This window comes from Sphaeramia orbicularis, chromosome 2 (genome assembly GCF_902148855.1).
Source record: "Sphaeramia orbicularis chromosome 2, fSphaOr1.1, whole genome shotgun sequence".
Lineage (NCBI taxonomy): Eukaryota > Metazoa > Chordata > Actinopteri > Kurtiformes > Apogonidae > Sphaeramia > Sphaeramia orbicularis.
The window spans coordinates 11,331,938-11,357,948 of NC_043958.1; the positions used below are offsets into that span (position 1 = coordinate 11,331,938).

Sequence of the window (26,011 nt, forward strand, 5' to 3'; positions counted from 1 at the left end):
AGAACTGTACAATTTTAAAAAAGGAATATATTTTCTAATTTCTCCTTTTTCCATAAAGTACTCAGTTTGATCTTTTACATCTAAAAAAAAGAAACATAACAGCCAGGGACGAGTTTCACAAAGCAGAAATGATGTATTGTTATTAAACTGGTAAATTAAAACTGCAACTCCACATGTGAAAGTAAAGAGAATAAAAGAACAAACTGAAGCAAAACTGAACACTGAAATTACTCTTTTATTTTCCATAACATTCCTAAGGGAAAAGTGTGAAATTTTAATGTGTTGTAGCATCTTCCCCAGATGTTACACTTTCTGTTGCCAGTTCTTTTTCCTGGAATAAAAGAACAACTGTTACATGTCACAGTCAGCCAGAAAACACCTCATTTTAACATAAGGCACTGTAGTGTTGAAAATACCCTGTCATTTTTTTGTAACTTGACAGACCTGTCTAAGTTCTGTTGCTGAAAGTCGTAGTTTATCCCTCAGCTTGTCTTCAATGTTCACTTCAGGCACCACGGACCATTTACCAGCTGTAAAAGTCACTGGCACTGAGAGAATGACGTCTTCTGGGAGATCATATTTACCTACAAAAGTAGCATATACCTGCAGTTATAATTATCACTTTTAAATTTAACTGCTTGTGTCACTCATTGTGCTTTGTTGTATGTTTACCCAGACATATTACACCAACAGAGAGGACCTGATCTGTCCTACCAGTCCCACTCCAAGCCTTCAGCACCGTCAGGATCCCATTGGCAGCTGACATGGCAGCTGTTCTGCAGGTCTTAGACGTAACAGCTGCACGCTGGTACCGTACCAAGTCTTGAAACTCTGTCTCCAGCCATTTCCTAGAAAGGAGGTGGGGATTTAGTGCTTTTTGGCATATCCTAACGTAGGATGTTTTTTATCAGATGGCAGGGGTCAGATGTGTTGTGCAATCAGCAGTGGTCACAGCAGGGCAGTGTGGTTGGCAAATGAATGTCAGACCTTATCAAATTGTGTTTGTTTTGGCTGAATAAGTTGTTGGCAGTAAAGTTAATAGGCAAAATGGTTACAGGTACATGTTTAAAGGTCAGAAAATCTGACAAATTTGCAAGTATAAAGGAAATATTGGGAAAGATTTAGAAAATTACTTGTTACTGACTTGTTTGTAATTCCAGACAGCTTGCAATTTACTAGCAATGAGGTAAAAACATTTCTACTGTTCATGTTAGCATCAGTCAGTCAATCAAATTTTATTTAACTCTTTAAAACCTTAATGTGTCATCGCTGACACACCCTGTGCATGTGCAGTTTGGATGGCTGTAACTCTTTCACTGTTCAAGATTGGAAAAATTCCAACAGTTCCTGAAACCTGAGGCGTTGCGCTTTATAGGTTTTATTGGGTCATTATGGTCATTTTACTCACATCTGTACTAGAAGCTGGAGAAGGAGCCATTTTAGCAGAATTATAACATGCAGTAAATTGTAAATGGCTGGTAGATTTTGAAAGATCTGGGGAAAAAAGTGCTCTGGAAAAATGGGCAAAAAGACTCACTCACAGCATATTTTCAAACCTTTTTATAGCCAAAATAAGAAAAAAAAAAGTCCAGGCGGACCATTTTAGGCTAAAGGTTTAAAGGATTATAAAGCGCCAAATCATAACAAAAGTTATCTCCTGACACTTTACATATAGACTTGGTTGAAACCAAACTCTCAAGTCAATTTACAGAAACCCAACAAGATCCTCCAGGAGTAAACACTTGGTAACATCCCTTTAACAGGCAGAAACCTGGAGCAGACCCTGATTCCTGGAGGATGGTCATCTGCCTTGACCATTTGGGGTTAAAGAGAGAGAGAGAGCATGTGATCATAATTGTGACAAGCAGCATTGAGAGACAAAAATTTACCAGCTTGCCCTTCAAAAGCATGTCAAATATGAGGAGATTAAGATATTTCACCCTTTACAGTGCGGAACACATGAAAATACTCAAGGAACATAGAGGAGTTTCTGTGTGTGAAGGGCAAATCCTAAGCTACTGCATGAAAAATCAACATTTATCTACAAGTAATCAAATCATGTGGGATCAGGATGAATGTGACAAACATTTCTTCAATACTACAGTATGTAGTTATCATTCTTAGAGGGATTTTCTTTTTCATTTTTCTATGCATTTGTGGGAAAATTAGCAGTCATTTAAGCCTAAATAAATATTGCTGTTTAATAAGTAATAGAAAAGATAGTATTTATTTTGATATCAAACCTGTCGTAAATAATTTGTTGGACTGGTTGGGAAAAGAAAGCTGGTCCTTTGATTGCTCCATCATAGTTGTAAACCTTTGCCCTCTGTAGGTCGATGAAGAAACTGCCGCTGATGTTTCCCCACACAATGACATCTGTAACATCTGGAGTAAAAGAGAACACAGAAAATAAACATTTAAAATGAAAGAGGAAAAAAAGAAAATAGGAGAGTGCGGAGTAATCGTTAAAAAAAATGTGCAGAAGTTACCTGATGTTGTCACATTCAGCTTCTTTGCAATGACAACCCTGGCTTCATTCTCTAACTGGGTTGCCGCGGCGACAAAGCAGCAGCAATTAATGGAGGAAGCATTCTCCAGTAGCAGCGAACATTTCAGGTTGACAAAGGAGTCACCAGACACCATTACCTTCACTACCTTCTTCGCCCTCTCATTAATCAGACGTCCATACTCTTTGTAGCACTCTGTGATACTTTTGATCATATTCTTCTTTTCCTCCTCATTCTCTCCATCGCTGTCATCAGACCACTGATCATCCAGAAGCACAATGACGTCTGCTTCCTGGAACGCCAGCTCCAGATCTGTATGAATGGTCACCTGTTTATAAATACAACAAGATTTAAGATTTTCTTTTTAGTATGTTTAAGGAAGTCGGAATTCCACCACTTGTACCGTGCCTGGTAAAGCAGAGGGGCTGCCAGGTCCTCTGTCTCCATCTTCAGGCCCTGCAGGTCTTCCTTGGTTCCTTCCAGGTCCAAAAGGTGGATGCTGATCATGGAAACATTAGGGAACACCTCAGCGGAGAGCAGATTCGGGATCAGGAAGAGGCAAGTTGGACTGAGAGCACTGGACAGATGTGGAAGGACTTGTTAAACTTTTACCAGATAGTCTACTCAGCTAAAAACTTGTCAAGAGTTCCAGTTTTAGGAGGAAATTAACTGTGTAGTCTCTGATTCAACCCATAAAGACCCAGTGCTACTTTTGTGGCAGTTTCCAAATGAATTTTTCTCTCTATTTTACCTATTTTAAGTGATTTATCACCATTTATTATAATATTATCCTCTGTATTTTGTGGGGTTTTTTTAGAGACAATCAAGTATTTACCTATATTTAATTTACTGATCATGTACTTTTATCATCAAGCTGATATTACATTTGAGGGTTTTTACATCAAAAACAGAGAAAATTTTAGAAAAAGTAACTTTTACAACAAAATCTATCAATAACTGAACATAAACTGTGTCTCCATCCATTGTCATTGATCAACCTGCACGGGTTTTACTGATGATGATGTATTCATGTTCACTACGGAGCCTCTGAATGTCCAAATGGGTCACATCTGATGACAATGAAAAGATGGAAAACTGCATTTTACAATAATTATTTACATGGATTGATAAGATTAGTGGATCAGCAGGGATTAAACACTTAAGATCAGTAGATGGTTTGGGTCACCAGTGGCTGTTTGGGTCTTTATGGGTTAAAGTTTTGAAGTCTATCCCACCTGGTGATCCATACACGAAAGGGTTGAATGAGACTAAGACGTTGCTGTTCATCCACAATCAAGCTCATTTTGGCTGAAAGATTCTCTTCTGCAACTTTCAGCATCATTTCTGTCGACATATCTGATGTAATATTGTAATAGTCCTGCGGTAAACATTGATCAAAAACAGACATTTCACCAGTTTTAGTAAATTTACAACAAAATTGCAATACTGTCATACCAGTCGTGGAAAATATATTACAATTCTTTACAGTCCTAAAGTAAGTACAAATACCTAAGCATTATCAGCAAGATGTACTTAAAATTTGAAAGTAAAAGGAGTTATTATGGAGGCAGTGTTTTATTATTGTTTTGTTTTTGATATTCATGTGTATCTTGTATTTTGTTGACATGTTTCATACAAAGCTCACTGAACTAGATAATGTACTGTTGGGTACTTTAAACTACATCAGTGCATTATATTCTGTAAGATTATTGCATATTTGCTTTTAGTTTAAAGAGCAGTAAAAATCTAAACCATGAAGGAACACTTACTCCATTTTATCACAAATAAAATACATTTGAAGATATGCACTTTTTACTGCATAACCAGGGAATGCAAAATTGTAATCTGACATGTTCTACCACTGTGTAGGACTATATAATTTTGAACAATGGAGTGACTGGATATATCACCGTCCTATTTGTACCTACTTGGCAATGTTCGAGAAAGTCACTGAAGCCCCCCAGAAACATCCCTTTGCCTCCTTGGTCCACCAGCTCCCTCCAGATTAAAGGAGACTGCACATGTTTCCATCCATTTTTTTGACAGGTCGACTCAAGCCATTCCTATCAGAGGAAATATAATAATAATAATAATAATAATAATAATAATAATAATAATAATAATAATAATAATATTTTAGTGCTTTAACACATTTAAAAGATTATAAAACTTTATATTATTGTATCATAAATTTGTATTGTTTTATATTAGCTTTATTATTATAACTAACCTTCCACTCATCTGGAAGAATGGCTATTTTATGAGTCCGGAAGTCTGGCAGACAGCGCTGCAAAGTGTCTGCTAAAAGTTCTGCTTTGGCATAATACGGACAGTCCGTTTTACCTGCGGAGGTTGAAACTTTATCAGTTAAAAAAAAATACAGATTAAATAGCTGAATACTGCAGTGAAAAGCACCAAAAGTTACCAGCGAGGACAAATTTTGCCATTTTCCTTGGATGACGTTGGTTGCTATGAGACGAGACGTGTTACACCTCATTTAGTCCGACAGGAAAACGCCACTAACTAAAAATTTCAACTCTTGTTTTTACTTTAATAATTTACATTACATTTACAATAATAATTTACATTACAGCATTAATTTTTTTCTTATAAAATAAAGACGTTAGAATAAGGGTGTTTTTTTTTTGTGGATATAGAAGAGGTCTGTTGCATTTTAATACTGACAGCGTGTGATTTAAGTTGACAGTCGGGCCCATTATTGTAGCGCACACAACCGGTACAGCATGTAACACAGCAAGCCAAAGTGGCTAAAGCGAGAGTAATTTATAATGTGATGTACGGTTGTTTCTGTCTGTTAAAGTACTCTGTGTCAAATTTTACATGACCAAATAAGCGGCTTATGTTACATTGGAGCAGTTATGTCTGCGTGTCGGTGGTCAGTGTAATAAAGAAGGTAGGTTTTACTTTGCTAACCTTAGCTAGCTTAACCTAATGTAATCAGTTGATTGAAGGGGACAATTTTTGACCTTGCGGACAGTTTTGCAATACCGTACATTTGAAAATAAAAAGCATGTTTTGTTTTCTGGTATTCCTCAAGTTTGCGCAAATCAGGGAGTAAAGTTTTAACTATAACTGAAACACTTCTGCCTAGCATGAGCTTGTGTTGAGCTTGTCCCATTTTTGTTTTGTTCAGGGTTTTTCAGGTTGTTTAATCAAACATATTAGTAGAAGGATCTGTTTTAGTTTTCTACACACATATGGAATGATAATGTAGACACTTAGATGTAAGGTTTTTGCAGATCTTATGCTGTTTTATTGAATAGCAAGTTGAGTTAGCCACATGTCTTAGGTGCTTTATTTGGATGTATGTGCTGCTTTTCTTTCTCCTGTGCACTCAACTCAGTAATGCAGCTGCTTTCTCAGCATGTTAATACTAAGGTCTAATTTCTGACCTCACTCTTTTCTAGTGTTCCTGAAACAACTGATGAACCATGTCAGCCTGGGTAACAGAGGAGCTCATGAGATTGGCTCTACGTTTCTGCAGCCGCAGGTCTCTATGGCAACAGCGCATCATCCCAGTAAATGCATCTATCAAGGATGTATCACTTCCATGCCAGCAGCTGTCTCATGTTTGGAGCACAAGACAAAGTCAAACCTGCTTTAGTCAAGTTATTACCAATTCAGTGCGATATTACTCAGAGGGTAGCATTTCGAGTAAAGAGCTGAACGACAAGGAACATGTTTTTAATCCACCAGCACAAACCCAGTCTTCAAATCCCGCCTTAGTGCAGGGACAGCAGAAGCACCCTTTCATGGAGCTCCTGGCTCAGTGTGGCTCCCCATCTGATGTTTTAGATTTAACCACTGTTTATTCACCCACAGCACGGCAGGTCAGTAACTGCCTCAGCCACATGTGGTCCATTATGAAGAAAATGTCTCAAGAGCAGCATCATTATGAACTGCAGCTGATGTTTGAGCATCCTGCATTTGAAAAGTTCATGCAAAAAGCCATGGCAAGTGTACATTACATGCGCAGTGAAGACTTGGTTTACGCACTTCTGGGAATGATTAAACTAGAGGTACCCCAAAAGAGTCGTGTCATCCAGACTTTTCTCAGAGTCTGCCAGGTAATAACTCATCAAATGTTGTTGACCGCCAAATCTGGAAACAGTTTGTGCTGTCATATATAGTATTTATGTCTTGTTCACTCGCAGGAGAAACTTAATCACTTTGATGAGAAGAGTTTGTCCATCCTGGCTTCCTGCCTTCAACAGATGGAGGACAGCCCCAGTGTCCGAGCACTAAAGGAGGGCATGAGGTCAGTCTTAGGAAATAACATGGTTTGCTTGTGTCCATTTTTACCTCCGCCAAGGAGGTTATGTTTTTGCCAGGGTTTGTTTGTCTGTCCGTTAGTGTGCAACATAACTCAAAAAGTTATGGACAGATTTTGATGAAATTTTCAGGGTTTGTTGGAAATGGGATAAGGAAGAAATGATTAAATTTTGGTGGTGATCGGGGGTGGGGGGGCCCACGGGGGGGCGCAGACCAGAAAATTTCATCAAAATCTGTCCATAACTTTTTGAGTTATGTTGCACACTAACGGACAGACAAACAGACAGACAGACAGACAGACAAACAAACCCTGGCAAAAACATAACCTCCTTGGCGTGGGGGGGCCCACGGGGGGGGCCACTGATCAGCCTTGGCGGAGGTCTGCGCTCTCCGAGTGCTTCTAGTTAAAATTTGTGCAAAGAACACAACTTTTCCAATATTTTCTTAGAGAATCTATTATGCCATAGGCAATATTTTCAGTAGATTTATAAGTTGAATGTTTTAGTTGTCAATTAAATAAATTATGTGGGTATTATATAATTTAGTTTTACTGGACTTAACTTGTTTTGATAAATTGACATGATCGTAACTATTTGTAGGTTATTAGTGGAGGTTCGTCTTCCCGAGATTAAGAATGTCATACCTCTCCAGTCCATGATGCGTCTGGTGGGGAAAGACGCCCCACTGACCCTCAAACGGAAACTAGAGGTTTGTGTCTTTCTTCAGCCTTTCACCTGTCTGCGTGATGATTTGCATCTGACACGAGCAGTTTATGGCACCTCACTGATAAATCCTGCTTTGTTTGCACAAGTGTTAAAAATAGCAGCTAGTGGGATGTTTTATGCCTTTCTCATAGGGACAGTTTAGATACGACTGGAAGAAAATAAGGAGAGCAATGGGGGTGATGGGCAACAAAAGCCAGATTCAGCTGCTGCTTTAATATCACAAGTGACAATTAAAAGCAAAAAATTGACATGCAGTGTGGATGACTGTTTATTTATTAACTTGCCTTCTTGTTGCTAAGCTCATGTTTGCTCAATTGATCTGTGTTCACATTATGTTTACGTGACACAGGTTCACTTTTGGAAAGGTAACATGGAGGACTAGTAAGAGTGTATCTTTTTGGGAGGGATAGATATGTCAGCTAAGTATTAGTTTTGGAGATTAGTATCAGCTTCTGGCTTATATTATTACCATTGGCAGTGGATAGTATTTATTTGTTGTATTTTATGAAATGTTTTTTAAATGTAGTTGTCTTTGAAAATGAAAACTTCACAAAGTAACATTGGTATTAGCAGTAGTTATCAGTTAAAACATGAGTATTGGCCATGAGTGTCATGGTGCACCCTAGTAGTTTTATTCCTTTTTATTTCAAGAGAAGTAAAATCATATTCTTGGCAGAGCTAATCATATAAAATGAATCTAAAACGAAAAGGCAGTTTATTAAAACAGGCTTATGCCCACTGATTTGTCATGAAAACAGCAGTCCGTTAAGCTTCTACTGCAGTACCATTCAGAGCCACGTTCGAGATTACTACAGTTTTGCTTTTTAGCCTCATTGTTTTATCTCAGTATTTGTTTTGTCGCCCACATCTTCCAGGTCAAGGCTTTGTCGATGACAGACCAGTTCAGTCTTCCCAACGCCCAGCACATGATCTACACGATGGCAACAATGGGTTTCCACTCCAAACCGCTGCTGGCAATCTGCAGTAAGAAAGTGACAGGTAAAATCAGCAAAAGTGGTTCATATGCCTTGAAATAAATTTTATTTTATTATGGAAACAATATAAAGCCACAAATTGACAGTCTGTATTTTTTCAGTTTTGTCAGTATTTGTTATTTTACAGTACTACTAATGTGTGATTCCATTTTCTTTTTCCTCCATTTAATCTAGAAAACCTCCATGGAATCCCCTTCAACAGACTGTACAAAGTGATGCAGTCCTCTAAAGAGCTACTGTACAGAGACTTGGAAATGCTCACTGGCATTTCAGATTACGTCGCCTCCACGATAGACATTTGGACGAATAAACAGGTTCTTACATCTACATGTGTCACATCATATCTTGTTGGCATTTTGCTTTCTGCTGGACTGACTAAATGTTTCTTCCTCATGTTCAGGTGCTTCTCTTTCTGTCTGTATTCGAGAGTCTTGTTTTCTGCCCCACGGCCTTAATGGAGGTGTACGCTGAGAAGGTGATCGCCAATCCAGACGCTCTGACACTCAGAGACCTCCTCCTTGTCCTCAAGGTGTACTCCTCTTTGAACTATGATCTGCGGCATCACAGACAACCGTAAGCCACTCTCAAGTCACTCTGTCTTCGAAATATTAGGCTAAAATCATGTGTATTGTTAGTAAATGTAATCATAGCCTCGTCAAACACAATGATATTCTCTGTGTCATTTCATACCAACTCACTCCCCTTTCCACTTAACCTCTGTACTTGCTTCATTGTTTTCTTATGCTACTGATCAATGTGTAATTGAGAAAATTAAAAGTAGTGAAAAAATATACAGTCTAGCCAAAAAAGAGTCCGACACGCCATGTTTTGCTGGATCGCATTTAGCTTGGATTACAGGAAACACTCACAGTATAGTCACTTATGCCACCATTTTAAAAAAAAAATTTTTTGAGTATTTTATTTTTGAGGATTTTTGTTGATAACATAAAATACAAGTACAGACACGACACAGTAGACATAGTCAAAACATAGACCAAAACAAGACAACAAAATAACCACAAAGACTGCCAGTTCATTAAAGACTTCATTAAGTCAGTCCATCAGGTAATGAAAGTGTTGATTAGGTGTCGTTTTCTAAAGTGCCGTCTATATGCAGCGGACATAGCAAGAAAACAAACAGCGGATAGGTACAGTACAGAATAGTTTGATGTGCCTAGCTTGACACTTTATCTTTGTCTGTGTTGTTATAATCAATAAAAGAACCCCAGATTTTAAGAAATTTGGTGTGGTTGTCTGACATTGTGAATCTCAATTGTTCAAGGTATAGACAGGACACCATATCATTCAGTCATTTCTCAAAGCATTCCATTCCCTCAAAATTAGTGTTTTTGCTATAACTATACCAGACATGAAAGCTTCTTGTAGAGCTATCAGGAGAGTAATAGAGTAGGTGGAGCAGTGTAGTATTGCGAATATACCATCTGGCTGCTGTGGCTTTTTACGTATAACACTGTATAAATTAAAGATGTCATCTCAGAAAACTTTAAGCTTGGGACAGGCCCAAAAAAAGTGGGCCAAGGTCCCATCACTTGATTTGCACTAGTCACAGGTAGTTGAGACAGAAGGGAAGATCTCATTAAGTTTGGTTTTGGAGTAATGTAATGCTACAAGAAAAGTCATAGTATTTATTTCCTTTCATATTCACATTAATTTTTGCCAAGATCTTGTATTGACGATGGGAGAATCGGGCCGCTGTGTCAAGTCTTCGCGGTTACATCCAAGATTCTAAATGTGGTTCAAGTCTGGACTCACTTGTGACAGTGAGCCTGTTTACATGCACACCAATACTCCAATCATTATCTGATTTCCGGAGTTATCAGCTCATTCAAGTGTTCATGTAAACAGGATAATCTGATAGGCTTTGTCCGATAATGGCAGTTATCTGATTATGAGAAATCGGATTAACACACCTAGATTTCTCCCCAATACTCCAATGTCTTCATGCACGTATACAGGTTAATCTTTGTTCTTTTACATCTACACATGTGTAAACACAATTAGAAATAGTACAGAACGGAATTTACCCATCAAACATGAGGGGAACACAATAGGAAGTTTAAGTCTACCATCACTACGTACGTATGTACTCCAAAAGCAATCCGATAATGAACTGGAGTGTCCAAACTAGGGATTTTCGATTATCGTATTTCTGAAGTACATGTAAATGCATTAGATCTGATTATTACAATTACCCGATTACTCCCAGATTTCAGGCTTTTATGGTCATATAAACAGGCTCAGTGATGCCTCATGCTCCCTGAACCAATCTCTCACAGTTGGAGCCTGATGAATCCTGGCATTGTCCAATCTTTATGCTCTCTATCAAACTGGAGGTTGTTTAAGAAATGAAAATCCACTCACTGCATCAGTTAGTTAAAGAATTTGTTGCAGCTCAGACATGTAAACCACTGCAGGAGTTATCCAGTGGAAGGATCTGAACTACTTGCTGTGTTCAATCCAGCTGATGGTCTTGTTTTTGGCCTGGGCTGTCTGTGTGTTTTGAGGTAATTAACCAAATAATAAATAATGATCAATGTTTTGTCCAGACACACAAAATAAAATCTGAATTATTTAGTGTTCAAGACAAACTGTAACTTGCAAATTAATTTTTTATATATTTATTGAATCCAGTGAAAAGCAGGTTCAGTGGATATAGCACACAGAGATCGGGAAGTGGAGATTAGCCTAGCACAGTTACATGACTGTGAAATGAGACCATTGAATGTAATATAGCTAGTGAAAAGTACAGTCTTTTTTTTTGTTTTATTTTCCGAAGTAAAGACATGGTTAAGGAGCATTATCATTCATGTTTGCATGTATCTGGAATTATTTTGGAACACTTAACCTCAAATAAGATTAAGAAAAAACTAAATGAAAGCACTACATAGAGTCAGAATGAGCTGTAAAATATGAAGGAAGAGTTTATCTTTATTCATTTTATTATAGCAGCAGTTCTTTATATGAATACATGTTAATTGTTGCTCCTTAGAATGCACATGTGACAGACACAGGTGCAGATTAATTTTATTGATCCCTGGGGGAAATTTACTTTCTTAATCAGCTCAATAAAAAAAAGAATGAATTAATCATTTGAATGAGGTGTTAACATTTTAATAAATGGTGAAAACTAGGTAAGAGGGCCAAACTTAAAAAAAAAAAATCCAGAAATAAATATGCTTAGCAAAGCTTTATGGACCAGGAATCTGTAAAAGACTCTTTTTTTCAAGAAAATCCATGGTATTAATATATAAAAGTCCTACATTCGGGTTGAGTTGGCATGAAATGACCCTTGTGTAAACTGTGCTGTGTGGCATGGCCTCTGGAACTCAGCGGGTCTCTTTGTTGCTCTTTTAGGTTCCTAGACAGTCTCAGTCAGGCTCTGGACTCGTATTTACCAAAGATGTCTGGTTATGGGCTGTTACAGGCGGTTTACTGTCTGTGTCTCCAGGGCCACTTCCCCTCTGCACCACTGGAGCATCTCCTTCAGAGCAGTACACTAGAGCAGCTCCGCACCACAGGTCAGACACTGGACCTAAACTTACATCTTCAGCTGCTGAAAAAGTTATTAGACCATCAAAAACAATGGTTATGCAATCAAGTACTAACTCCTGTGTGTATCATGTGACGAAAACAGACAGAAAAGAAAACATGGAAGGCCTATAAGCACTGTTTTTGGCAGTACAATGCCATAGCTATTGATGTCAGAACTGAAGTGATTTTGGTTATTATCAAGAAAACTATGGAAAACGGATAGATATCAGCTCTGAAATTAAACTCTTATGAGCTATTTTTGTTATTATCATTAGTTTTGTTAAAAAAAAAATGTACCAGGCATTAAAATGACTTTGGGAATTGAAGAAAACAAGGGTGGTCTAATAATTTTTTCTGCGACTATATGTACACTAAATGTGTCTTTCTCTGATTTACTTTATACTTAACAATTCTGTGAATTTCTGTGTAGCTCCCCGGTTTCTCCCATACCAGGAGAGAAAGTTTCAGGTAGTGGACTTGTGTCTCCGTCTTGACCGTCCTCCCCTCCCTCAGCCCTTGACTGTTCCCAGATCTGTCTTGGGAGACCCAGCGCCCATCAATCCATTATTCAACAATCTGATCTTGGAGGATCTTCAGCGTATAGTGGGTGAAGAAGGCTGGACGCTGCAGGAAAAGGTGGTAGTGGAGAACATCTACGTCATCGGTAAAAGCAGAAAAGCATTTCAGTGTGATTTATTATGAAATTGTGTTTTAATACAGCTTATATGTTCTTTATTTGTATAGAATCCCTTTTTTTAATGTTTTTCTCATTAAGACACATTGATAAGCCCTTGTTTTCTTTGAGTGAATTTAACTGTCTCTGAATTGGTTTCTGCCCATCAAGCGAAAGTGAACATTAACATGAAAAAGTAAATTTGCACACATAATTTATCAAGTGGGCTCATTTTTTAGCTAAAGATCTCTATTTTATGGAACTGTTACCCTTTTTAAAATACCACTTGTAGAAAGAAGTTACAACTGATTTTATCGATTGTACTTTTTATACCATAGCTTGAATTTGACACTAAAATTGTATCTAAAAAATGTGAAAATGTATTCAATCTGTTAATTATATAGATGATTGTTACGTTTCAAGTATTACATTTTCATTATTTTGTGAATATTACTGATATATGTGAGTTTGAATATTTGTGAGTTGCTTAAAAGGCCCTGTCCACGTGCTACCACAAAAATACCAATTTTAAATTTCAAGTTACTTGTAATTCAGATATTTGAGTGAAACTTTCAGAAAGTAATGATCTTTCGATACATTTTGGGTGATGTGTACGATAGTAAAGAGTCGTCCATGTGTTACTATGGCAGCCTGTCCACGTGTTACCACATTCTCATGTCAATAAAACAGAGACTTTTCAATATTTTACTCCAAAATGTATTTTCAGCCTAGCTGAACATAATATCTAAAAGGTTTTATCCTATTTGATATCAATTTCTGTCGAGAACTGCATATTTTGAATGTTTGCATGAAGCTTAAAAAATTGGTGTCCTTTTTAAGACCACGTCACGGAGCAGTAATTTGACATTTTTCACCAAATTTTCTTACACATAATGTTAAAGTGCTTTTAAATACCTACTCAAATATGTATAATACATGCATATAAGTTACTCTGCTTACATAACAGAGACTGTTGAACACCAAATGTGTCCATGTGTAGCCGCTTGATTGGACCCTTAAAGTTAAAATGGCAGTCAGTGGTTAATATGTGTGTTTTGACTCTCAGACAACGTGATAACCAAACCTGAGCCCAGAAGAACCTCTGTGACTGAAGGAGAGGAGATTTCTCCAGTAGAGAGCAGTCAAAGGTAAGCGTCAGTAGCACAGGTTTGAAGTTGATTCCATCAGCTGACGCATTTATGCCAGTCAGATCTTCAGTGGTATTTGCAGTCACATGCCATCGATCTGATGTCCTTATGTCACGGTCTGTGGAGGTCAAAGCAGGAGGCAGCTGACGTGTGCTGTGGTACATGACGACAATGAACACTTCCACAGAGAACTGATTTAGACTGAAACTGACACTTCAGTAACATGTTTAAAATTAAATACACGGTACCATTCAGGAGCCAGTTTAGATAAAATAGAAAATGTTAATCATGGAAAGTAAGATGAAAACACAAACTAAAGAGAATAAAGCTGTTACTAAACCTATTTGAAACATCAGAAGATTTTCAACATTTTTTTAATCAATTGTTTCATTCGCTTCATAGTTTGTTTTTTTGTTTTTTTTAGGTTTCATCTGTTTTTTTCACCATCAATCTTTATCACTTTTGTTTACATTTGTTTTAAATTAAATGGTTAAAATCAATCCTTCCATGTTTTACATTTGCTGTGGAGTTTGCAACAAAAACCAGAAAAGAAAAGCAGAAAACAAAATATTTTAAAATGTAGTTTTCAACCCAAAGTGAAACCATCTCTTTTTCCATGTTCGTTTAATCTTCATTGTGAAAAGGTTTTAAATTAGATTCAAACTAAACCGAAATGACAGGTTTATAAAAAAAAAACAATGGTAGCATTAACTAGTTAAATTAAATATAACCACTTCAAAACCAGAATGATGTGCTCAGCAGAGATCTGCTGCAAAATATGTCAAAGGAAGTTACAAGAACCAAGTGCAAACACAGAATCATCTTAGTAAAAAAAAAAAAAATAAAACCACATAGTGTTTTTGTTTCACACTGATGTTCTTTTAACTAACCCTCCTCATTCATTGTATCCTGCTTGTGATGAGTTCAAATTTGACCTATTTGTAGCTGAGAAATCTTTGTTTTGTTTTGTTTTTTTATTATTGTAGAATTGTGCTAATATGCATGCCACACTCGGGTGTTTGCTACGGTACGTCCAACCCTCGTGGGCATATGGCTGTGAAGATTCGCCACCTGAGGATCCTGGGATATGAACCTGTCCTGGTGAGATTACAGCTGCTTTACACCTTACCAAGATCCCATAGTAACATATGACCAGTTAAACATTCCATACAAGGTACACTGATGGGCAAACTTCATCTAATATTATGTGTAATTAGTCTATATTTTATTGAACATATGAGTTTGTTTCGAGTAAGGAAGCTAGTTTTGGACACTTTTTTTTTAATTCTTGTGCTGCTTTTATGAGCCTTCTTACGATGCTCCAAAAGATTTACTTTCTACCTTCTATTATGGGAGCTTGTTGTAACTTTAGAACTTTTGTTTATGCATCTAAAAAATGAAATTTAGTGCAAGTAGACATGAGGGCAAATAATGTTCCCCCTAGAAAACATACAAAATAGATGCAGACACATGTAGGATGTTTTTGTTAAATATTTTTGCCTTATTTCAGTAAAAAAAAAATTAATTGCATTACCTATTGTTTTGGCCGGAAATGATTGTGACAATATGATTTATTCTATGTAATAAAAAGAGGAATGTGTCTGAAAACAATATTATTCCAACTTAATGGGCAACAGTGTAAAATCATGTTCATAAAGAAAAAAATAATGCAGCTACTTATGTTATAGGTTTAAACTGCTTAAATGGATGTACAGGATTGCAGTTTTTTGTGTCCAATGCACTGAAATACAGTCTGGTCAGAAAACAAATATTTCATTGGACAGCCGTTAACTTTTCAGCTCATGTTCGCTGTTATAATTTCAATAACCTTGTACAATGTTACATTTATTTCTGTGATCTAACCAACTAAAACGACCCCAGATCACACAGGGTTCCAGCTGGGTCTTAAAAGTCTTGAATTTACAAATCTGCATTTATTACCTTAAAAGGTATTACATTTGATATGATATTTGATATCTCTTAAGTTATTTTGCCATGAACTTGTTTGCTGTGTTGTTTTTAAATGTGTCTGTTAAATGTCCAAACTGTGAAGAAAGTAATGTTACTCTACTCAGTTCCAACCTGACAATTTCTATTGAAATTAGGAACCAATTATCACTAACTTTGCAGCCTCCGCTGACAAATGGCTCAGAGCAGTGGGAATCAAGGCGTAGGAGTAAATAAATAGATTTTCCTAAATTCTAGGAGTCGCAAATTTTTGCCATTATGGCCGTGAAATGGGCATTAAATTATGTTTAAGTAGTTTTAAAAAGGTCTTAAAAAGTCTTAAATTGAATTTGTAGAAACCTGTAGGAACCCTATCACAACACTGCCCCCACCGGCTTGTACTGTAGGCACTAGGCATGATGGGTAGTCACTTCAGCCACCTTCTAGAACAAGGTCAGTCTGGACTCATCAGACCACATGACCTTTTTCTATTGAAATACAGTCCAGTCTTTATTCTCGGTAGCAAACTGTGGCTGAAAACACACTGATCACTGCAGTAATTTTTCAGTGGAAGGTTCTTATGTATTTGCTTTGTTAAGCAAGGTGGTGGCTTTTTTTTTTTTTTTTTTTTTTGTTTTTTTGGCCAGGCTGTTTATGTTTTTGGCCTCCATGTGAAGAGATATCAGAGTATATCATGTTTCATACTGAGAATCGCATTATACGGTCGCGGAAGAAGTTATTAGACCACCCCTTGTTTTCTTCAATTTCTTGTTCATTTTAATGGTACAACTAAAGGTACATTTGTTTGGACAAATATAAAAATAACAACAAAAATAGCTCATAAGAGTTTAATTTCAGAGCTGATATCTATCCATTTTCCATGTTTTCTTGATAATAACCAAAATCACTTCAGTTCTTACATCAATATCTATGGCATTGTACTGCCAAAAACAGTGCTTTTAGGCATTCCATGTTTTCTTTTCTGTCTGTTTTCGTCACATGATACACACAGGAGTTAGGACTTGATTGCATAACCATTGTTTTTGATGACTTTTGATGGTCTAATAATTTTTTCCGCGACTGTATTCAACACCCAACAAGATATAATAGAAAATACTTTTATATAAACACAAGTGCTGGGGGGGTCTTCGCCACTTTCTTCTCCCCTTTTCTCCCCCCTCCCCTCTCTCCATCTCTCCTCCCCCTTTTAGAATACATTTCACTGGAAAACCTGAACCGAACCCCCCCCCCCCCCACACACACACACACACATACACACACACACACACACACACCAATACCAATGTATAATAATGAATATGTAATCAGTATGTGTTTTTGTCTTGTCTTACTTGTTGTAATGTCATTCGCATGTTTGGTTATGTTTTCAACAGCAACCACTTAGCTGGTTTGTCCCACTGTCTTGTCATATGTCTGTTTTGTCCCACACTTTTGTCTATATGAGCCCTCCCTCGATGTATATGTATATACAAGCAAGGAATGGATGAACATGTGGATATAAAGTTTGAGATTGTTACTTAAACACAAGCTGTAATTAAAAATAAAATTGTCCTCCAAAGAAGGGTGGTGGTGGCGGGTTAAAAAAAAAAAAAAAACGAAACATGCTGAATGCTGCAATGTGCATTTCACTATCCAAACGATCAGTCAGGCTTAAATTAATGCAACACAACTAAAGCTTGCTTTCTCCATTTTCCAGGTAACAGAACAGGAGCTGCATTCTGTGTCTGAAGAGGAGAGGGCAAAGCTCCTCAGGGAACGAATATTTACAGGCAAACACACATCAGATACACAATCAAACACAGAGCAGCCGGAAACCTAAAGATTGATGCGGTTTTATTTCTTGACATGTTGAACCTGTGTTTAATGTAGAAGCAGTTGCAGTCTGAGCAAACTGAGAATAAATCCATGCTTAAAAAACAAAAAGCCAGTTGTCTTTTACATGAACTTTTGATATTTTCTTGTGTATTCAGTGATTCTCTGCTAAAAATCAGGTCTTAATCCTGAAATAATCTATCATTTTTGTGTCACCGCTGCAGTTACTTGTACATAAAGTACAAAATGGCAAAATATTGATTCAGTTCATGCACACACTCAGTGTAATGTATTAAGTAAATGATGCTGTGAATTAAAACCTGTATGAGTAACACCTGTTTTTTTTTTTTTTGCCTGTTTAGTCTTTTTCTCCACTTACCAGCAGAAAAACTGTGTGGGAAGAAAGTGTATTGTAAGCATTTCTTTTCAATCATCTGCCATGTTCAGCAAATATAGCAGAGATTGTAACAGAAACAATATGTAAATCTTGCCGATGCTTGTAGTAGTTGATGAGTAAGACCAGTGCTACTGAATGAAACCAATAAAACCAGTGTGTGTGCTTGCAGAAAGTGCAAGGTGAGCAAGGTAAAGGTAGAGTCGCTTTGAAGCAGCCACATCTGCACACAGCGCAACGTAAAAGGAAAGAAAGAAGAAGGCAGGAAACGGTGCAGATTGTTATTGTTTGAAGTGTTTGCGTCCCCTTGTTTTATATCTCGACATCTCTCTGAGAAAAGCCTGCCGTTTGTTTTTTCTCAGAAATAACAGTGTGCAGAGACGAAGAGAGGAGCCTGGTGTGATCTATGTCAGACGTGTGATGTTTAGAATTTTTTTTGTTTTAAAGACGGTCTGTGAAACTGTGGTCGTCACATTTACACAGATTGATAAGGTGGGGAAACCCTCTGTGTGTGGTTTAAGTCTCCTTATTTAGGTGGTCTGTTTCAACCACAGAGATAGGGGAGACAACTACAGAGCTGTGTGTGTGAAACAGGAAATGAAAAAAAAAAACTACAGCTTTTTTTTTTTTAACTTGTTTTATAGGGCCATAACTTTTTAAAAATGCAGAAACAAAACTATTTAATTACAATACACACAACTAAATCCTTCATATTTACAGTCATGTTCTTCTGCATTAACACTTCAGAATAAAATACTCATATTAACTATTAACCAGTTGCTTTTTAACAAATTTTCTAGCTCTTTGTCATTATAAAACCTTATTGTTTACAGTCATGGAAAAAATTATGAGACCACCCTTGTTTTCTTCAATTTTTTGTTCATTTTAATACCTGGTACAACTAAAGGTACATTTGTTTGGACAAATATAATGATAACAACAAAAATAGCTCATAAGAGTTTAATTTCAGAGCTGATATCTATCCATTTTTCATGGTTTTCTTGATAATAACCAAAATCACTTCAGTTCTTACATCAATAGCTATGGCATTGTACTGCCAAAAACAGTGCTTTTAGAAATTCCATGTTTTCTTTTCTCTGTTTTCATCACATGATACACACAGGAGTTAGTACTTGATTTTGTAACCATTGTTTTTGATGGTCTAATAATTTTTTCCATGACTATGATAATGTGTTACAAATAGTAGGTCATAAATGAAGAGTTTTCTGTCCAGAATTTCCTTATTGATAGTAAGGGAATGATTGTGTATGAATTGCACTTATAAGGCAGTCCATTCATAGCACTTAATAAATAATACAAACAATTCTTAAACACAGACCTAAAAGTGTTAATAATGTCCACATACATAATAGAAATTTTGCTTCTGTAAATGTGGACTTTCATCTATAATTCAAAGGATTCAACAAAAATATCATGTATTACAACCATATTAATTAATTATCATTATGTTATTAATTTGTCCTATTTCAGTGTCTAAAAATTAAGGGACTGTGGTTAAAATAGTTGTAATTTCTAAAGCAATATTTTTGTTAAACCTGTTGAATTAAAGCTTTAAGTCCACACTTGGATCACATTTTGATTGTTTCATTTCAGATCTACTGTGGTGGTGTAAAGAAACAAAATTATCCAATATGTGTCACTGTACACTGTAAGTCTAAATGAAGACTTTCTAAATCATCACACAGTATGTTCCGAAATCTAAGCAGAGATTTTTGCTTATTTTGCACATTTTGTCGGTTTGTGTTTTTCATTACATTAGAATAAACCCTACTATTTCCATGCTACTGTGGTACCATGACCTTATGAGGCCAAGAACCTCCGAATTTTTTTATTATAAGCAGTATTTAGGTGATTATTTCAGCATTTTTAAAGATTTTCTATGATCTTGCAGGATGAGGCTTAATAATGACTGATGGAGAGCTGTTTAATTCATATATATTGAATATCTGTACCATGATCTTGCTGAACGACAACAGCTGTGCAAACTGTCAGATGAGTTTATTTCATCAGAAATGTCGAGGTGTCGGGGTCTGAATGCCTCTCCTCTTCTTGCGTTCCTTGGACGGTCTTGGTTTGGTGTTCATGTAGTCACTGTAGGAGTCCGATCGTTTCAGTTTGACCTACAGCCAATACACAAGTGAAAACATAATTCATGTGTTACTTTTGATACTTTAGAAGCACTTTGCTGATAATACATGCCAATAGTTTTACTTGGAACTGAGTATTTTTACACTTGTACATATTGAAGAAATGTGTTACCCAGTTGACTACAGCGATGATAGACACGATCAGGCTGTAGGTACAGAGAAATGCTGTCACCGTAATCCAAACGAGGCTCAAATCCATTTTGTGACTTTTGTGCACTTCTTCCGTTTTACGCAGGCATTGATGTCCTTAAAAAGCAAAATGAAGATGCAGTTAAAATGAAGTAATGACGTTCTCCTCTTGTTTTCATTAACCCATAAAGATCTAAAACCATCTACTGATCTAAAATGTTTAAGACCTGTTGATCCACTAATCCTATCAATACATGTAAATAATTGGTGTAAAATACAGTTTGTCATCTTTCCATTTGGAAGTTCAGAGGCTCCGTAGTTACCATGGAAACACCGTCATCTTCTACAACATTGATTCAACAGTAAAACCCATGGAGTTGGATCAATGACAGTGGATGGAGACACTTGGTTTATGTTCAGTTATTGATATGTTTGCTGAAAAATTCACTTTTTCATCAAACCTTTGTGACTAACAGTTGGTTTTACTAATGTGATGTTAAAATTAAAATTGTCCATTTCTTTTATTTATCATGACACTGCTCTTCTTGAGTCCTCAATCTATGGGTCAGAATCTCCATGTCAAATATTCCTTTCACAATTTGTAGCCAATTGTTAGTTGTAGGTGATTCTAATCTGCACCCTTTTTTGGTAATAGCCTTTTTACAGGCTGCTAATAGTATCTATCATTTTTAATTGCATTATTACCAATAATATATCTGAAATACATCACCAAACATGTTTAGGGATTGCATAACCTAATATCTTAATTGTTGAATATACATTATCCTAGAATGATACAAGTTTAGGACATAACGGAAAGACATGTACATGATTTACATTGACATCTCCACATTCTCTCCAACAAGGTTGAACTCTGGAGCTGTAATTTTAGGAGTTATGAAAAATCCAATTATATTTTTCCAACAATGTTTCCTCCATATTCTCAAAGAAGTGAAGAACCCTCACCTTTAATCTGAGCTTATATGAACATCTACATGATCAGTAAATTAAATATAGGAAAATACCAGATTTTCACTGAAAAAAATGCAAAATGCAGAGGAAAATATGAGAAGAAATAGAAGAAAATACAAATATAGAGGAAAGAAAACTATGTTGGCCAGATATGTAGCACTGGGTCTTTATGGGTTAAAAGTTATGCATGTTCAGAATATTTACCTTGTACTAACACCAGGATCTTTGAAGGACCCGTGGCCTTTTCGACAGGTGGAGGGAAAGTGGATTGGCTGTCACATTTATAAATCCCATGGCTGCTGGCGTTTGTTACAGTGAGGTTGAAACCAGTCTGGTTTTCAGACACGATGATGTCAGAGGATAACTTGTGATCACAGTTTAACGTTTTGTTGGTGCTGCTGAATACACAGTTAGAAATCACGTCTTCATTTTTGATGAGGTTAAACATCAGGTCTTTATCGCCCAGGTATGGACATGGGACATGCACCGTCTCTCTGGGGGCTGCGCAGACAGTTATCAGGTGGTCTGGACAGAAAAAATACAATGTGACAGTGAAAAAGGAAGAAACTCTTTGCGACACGTTAAGCTTACAGTTTGTTTTTGCATTTGAGCTGCGTGATAGTTCAGGGTAGGTCTGTCTTTGTAGCTAACACCTTTGCAGGAGAAGCTCTGAGCCATTTCCTCCTCAAAGTCTGATATATTTGCATTTAATTTCCCTAACTGAAGTGAGGCTTTGAAACTTGTCATTTCACAGGTACTCCACCCCCACATGGAATTAGTTCAATTACAGCATTTGCACACTTTACCTCTGATATTTCACATAAAACCTGACATTTACCATGTGAGTAGCATACTTGAGTCGGTTAGTGTGACTCAAGTATGCCCTGATGTTGTGGTTTTTATATGCAGTACTCTCTGTTACATACATCAGTAATGTAACTAATCCCTTGTGCATGTCAACACTTATCGCCACAAATACACGGTTACACATTATGAGAATCTGCAACGGTCAAATGGTGATCAAATAAATCAAACATAACGGTTTTTCCTGTTTCCCCAAAATGTACTTTGTGTAAAGTGCGTAATCTAGCTGCCATCCACCTGAAGGTGCTAACCTCAGTGAACACAATGAAGTTAACCACACTTTTACAGTGAAGTATTGTGTCATATCATTCTGTTACAACTGAAAAAATGAGGCAGTTTAGAAGCGTTTTACTGACATCAGCACTGACATCAGGTTACTTTCTATTATAATACAAGTCATTAAAAAAGTGGCGCTTCTTCCCACCCTTTTTCAGGCATGTAAATGGAACTATTGTGCTGTTCTTCTGTCTAAGATTGTAATGATTCTTGATATTTGTATTATTATATTTGTTTTTCTAGTTCACATATGTGTTAAATTTCATTGCATGTACGGGATAAATCACTAAATCAAAAATCAATCAATCAAATCAAAAAGTTGCATAAAGTTGAGGTCTTACCGTTGCAGTTGCAGATGCTCAAACCCTGTCTGGCCTGACAAAACATGATTCCCAGGAGGATGTTCGCCATCCAGTAAACACTCATCTTGATCCTTTGCACTGCAGTAACTTATGGCCTGAAGATTTGTCCTCATCCCCTAAAACCTGAGCCTCCTGCAGCCTGACAACCTTAACTCCATGCTACAGAGAACTCTGATGTGTTAATGTGATACCATCAGCCCTGGTTTGAGAATATGGTGCATCATATCCTCATTGTTTCTCTGATTGAAGCACTCCCACGGTGGTGTGCTGACTGAAGCTCACACACTCTCTAAAGGGAAAACATCCTGTGGCAGTAAACGCCTCCTCTTTTTAAGTTTCCGCTACAGTGTCTGACCTATGACCTTTGAGGTGTTTGTATCAAGGTGGTGTAGTCTGTTTGTTAGGCCATAATATCATTTGAGGACAAGTTTGGTTTTTTTTGTATTTTTTTTTATACAATACAGTATACAATATATATATTACAGAGGATATTTCAACAATGACAGGAAATGGATTCTAAAAGGAGCATGTAAAGTAACACAACATCTATGACAAGTCAACGAATGAAAGAAAACAGAAACAAAAAGGGAGCTGTAAAACAAGTATAATATAAAAACCACTGGAGCAAGACTTTAAAAGTCAAAACAACAAATGTTGCTTAATTTTACCATGTCATTTTTTGGCTGATTTATGGGACTTAGTTTTTTGAAGCGATGAAAAAAACAGTTTGAAATCATTTATGAACCAAATAAAGGAGGCCTTAGAATTTTTCCATTTACTGCAGTGAATATGACATTTACACAACAGAACGATTATATTAATAAGATCAGATACAGATGCAGAAGAATTCAAATTATCCATAAAATAAAGAATATCAACAGTTTCAAGCAACAGTACATCATCAATTTTAAAAGACAGCTAATTCTTAATGTCAAACCAAAATTCTTGAGTTTTTTTTTTTTTTTTTTGGAACTTTAGAACATACAATACAACATACAAACTCATATAGAGGACATTTCAATAATGACAGGAAATAGATTCTAAAAGGAGCATGTAAAGTAACACATCTATGACAAGTCAACAAATGAAAGAAAACAGAAACAAAAAGGGAGCTGTAAAACAAGTATAATATAAAAACCACTGGAGCAAGACTAAAAAGTCGAAACAACAAATGTTGCTTAATTTCACCATGTCATTTTTTGGCTGATTTATGAGACTTAGTTTTTTGAAGCGATGACAAAAACAGTTTGAAATCATTTATGAACCAAATAAAGGAGGCCTTAGAATTTTTCCATTTACTGCAGTGAATATGATATTTACACAATAGAACGATTATATTAATAAGATCAGACACAGATGCAGAAGAATTCGAATTATCCATAAAATAAAGAATATCAACAGTTTCAAGCAACGGTACATCATCAATTTTAAAAGACAGCTAATTCTTAATGTCAAACCAAAATTCTTGAGTAATTGGACACAAAACAAACAAATGTTCTAATGTTTCCTCAGACTTTGCACAGAAGGAGCAAGTGTCTACTTCAACTTTAAAATGCTTTTTGAGAAATTCCACAACTGGGTAAATATTATGGATGATTTTGAAGTGAATTTCTTTAACTTTTGGAGAAATAGGCCATCTGATAAATTTAGAATTTGCCTTTATAATATTGGACTGTGACATGGACTCAGGAACCTGTAGACTTCTGCTAGAATCTGTAAATGTTTTAGATTTCAGGGCCGTACCAATGACCTTATTATTGCATTTCTCATTTGGGGACAAATGTTTTCCTCTGTCTCTGTTTGTGTCAGTGATGGAAGTTTAAATTTAAGACACTTGTACCTTGACTATTTACATTTTATGCACTTTTCCTAATGCTGTGTTAGTCTGAATTTTAATCATCTTTCAATCTGCCAGTAACAAATAAATAAATTGATAATCTAATTGATTAATTATATTTTTATGAGTTGAGAATAAGCCAACACAGATCCGCTTTGTTTTTTTTTTACCATAGTAAAATAACCAAGAAAAACTCCTGATTTATGAGCTCCCAAAAACCTGTCTCTTTAGACAATATGATGCATTTCTTCAGTAGTTTAAGTAACTGTACAATTTTTTCAATTTGTAAAGCACTTTAAAACAACCGCAGTGGATCAAAGTGCTGTACAGAAGAATAAATAAAACCAAAATAAAAGAATATAATACACGAATAGATTAAAAGACATAGAACTGTATGAAGAAAAGAAAACAGTGCTGTACAGAAGAATAAATAAAACCTAAATAAAAGAATAAAATACAAGAATAGATTAAAAAACATAATAAAAACAAAAAAACAATAAACCAATATCAAGGAAAACGGTAGAATAAAAACAATACGTTCAAACATCTCACATGGTTTCAAAAGCCAAGGAGAAAAGACAGGACATGACTTAAATGCAACATACACATTAATGCAATAATAATATGAATCCAAAACCATTGCATATAATAATAAACAAATGTACAGTTACCATTTTACTGGACAATTATTACTTTTACCTGTCAAAAATGTGGGAACCCCTAGTTTTATCATTTTTGTAACGCGCATACAAGTTACTATTGTTTATATGCAACAAACTACATAATTTCATGTTATGAATATTGACTTAAAACATATATAAATGTACAGATATTGGTACAGAAACACAATAAATAGTTCAACTTTATTCGAAAAATCCTGACTACATAGTCAAAGTGACATCTGAGTGGTTAGTTTCACCAAACATTCAGCTGAAATACTTGAATTTTTCTTTCTGACCCTGTGATCCAGTTCAATAGTTCAGTCAACCGTTTTCTCTCTACATAACCTTACAGAGCATAAATGTATGTTTCAAGTCATTGTCTTTTTGCAGGTGGAGTTGGTATTAAAGTATGGAATAGTAGCCAATTTCAATGCTGAACTATCAAACTGTTTATCATTGTTTTTTAATGCATCTGTGTACTCATGTAGTCATGGTCTATAAGGTATTTAACCTACATGTGTAAGTTAAGATGTTTTTCAAACCTGTGAAACATGAGTTCACCGCGTATATTTCATGTCTATGTAATGACTGTTAAATGATTATTAAGCTTTTTGTACAAATATCTGTTCATTTGTGTATTTGTTTGGTCAAAATATATCCTCATACTGTTACAT

At 36.1% G+C, this 26,011-nt stretch overlaps 3 protein-coding genes across 4 annotated transcripts; 1 reads left to right on the forward strand and 2 right to left on the reverse strand.

The window, feature by feature from the left end:
• Window positions 1-38: 38 nt before the first annotated feature.
• On the reverse strand, window positions 39-4,986 carry mdh1b (malate dehydrogenase 1B, NAD (soluble)). Its single transcript, XM_030151565.1, has 10 exons — window positions 4,933-4,986; window positions 4,738-4,850; window positions 4,436-4,570; window positions 3,743-3,885; window positions 2,916-3,084; window positions 2,490-2,835; window positions 2,244-2,385; window positions 673-848; window positions 445-584; window positions 39-331 (listed from the first exon to the last, which is right to left on the reverse strand). The coding sequence occupies exons 1-10, from the start codon at window positions 4,952-4,954 to the stop codon at window positions 275-277; spliced, it is 1,443 nt and encodes a 480-aa protein (XP_030007425.1). The 5' UTR covers window positions 4,955-4,986; the 3' UTR covers window positions 39-274.
• Window positions 4,987-5,252: 266 nt separating this feature from the next.
• On the forward strand, window positions 5,253-18,007 carry fastkd2 (FAST kinase domains 2). 2 transcript variants are annotated; one of them, XM_030151538.1, is made up of 12 exons: window positions 5,253-5,271; window positions 5,936-6,595; window positions 6,683-6,786; window positions 7,400-7,508; window positions 8,401-8,524; window positions 8,695-8,834; window positions 8,921-9,093; window positions 11,896-12,059; window positions 12,503-12,736; window positions 13,812-13,893; window positions 14,880-14,994; window positions 17,558-17,690. In XM_030151538.1, the coding sequence occupies exons 2-12, from the start codon at window positions 5,960-5,962 to the stop codon at window positions 17,678-17,680; spliced, it is 2,004 nt and encodes a 667-aa protein (XP_030007398.1). In that variant the 5' UTR covers window positions 5,253-5,271; window positions 5,936-5,959; the 3' UTR covers window positions 17,681-17,690. The 2 variants fall into 2 exon arrangements, with proteins under 2 accessions (XP_030007398.1, XP_030007403.1); XM_030151543.1 differs by lacking the exon at window positions 5,253-5,271 and adding an exon at window positions 5,281-5,421 and having other exon boundaries at window positions 17,558-18,007.
• A 1,636-nt stretch (window positions 18,008-19,643) lies between these two features.
• Window positions 19,644-23,123, reverse strand: LOC115431521 (T-cell-specific surface glycoprotein CD28). The gene is made up of 4 exons (XM_030151933.1): window positions 22,818-23,123; window positions 21,541-21,861; window positions 20,348-20,481; window positions 19,644-20,208 (listed from the first exon to the last, which is right to left on the reverse strand). Exons 1-4 carry the CDS (start codon window positions 22,900-22,902, stop codon window positions 20,095-20,097), a joined length of 654 nt encoding a protein of 217 aa, XP_030007793.1. The 5' UTR covers window positions 22,903-23,123; the 3' UTR covers window positions 19,644-20,094.
• Between the last annotated feature and the right edge of the window lie 2,888 nt (window positions 23,124-26,011).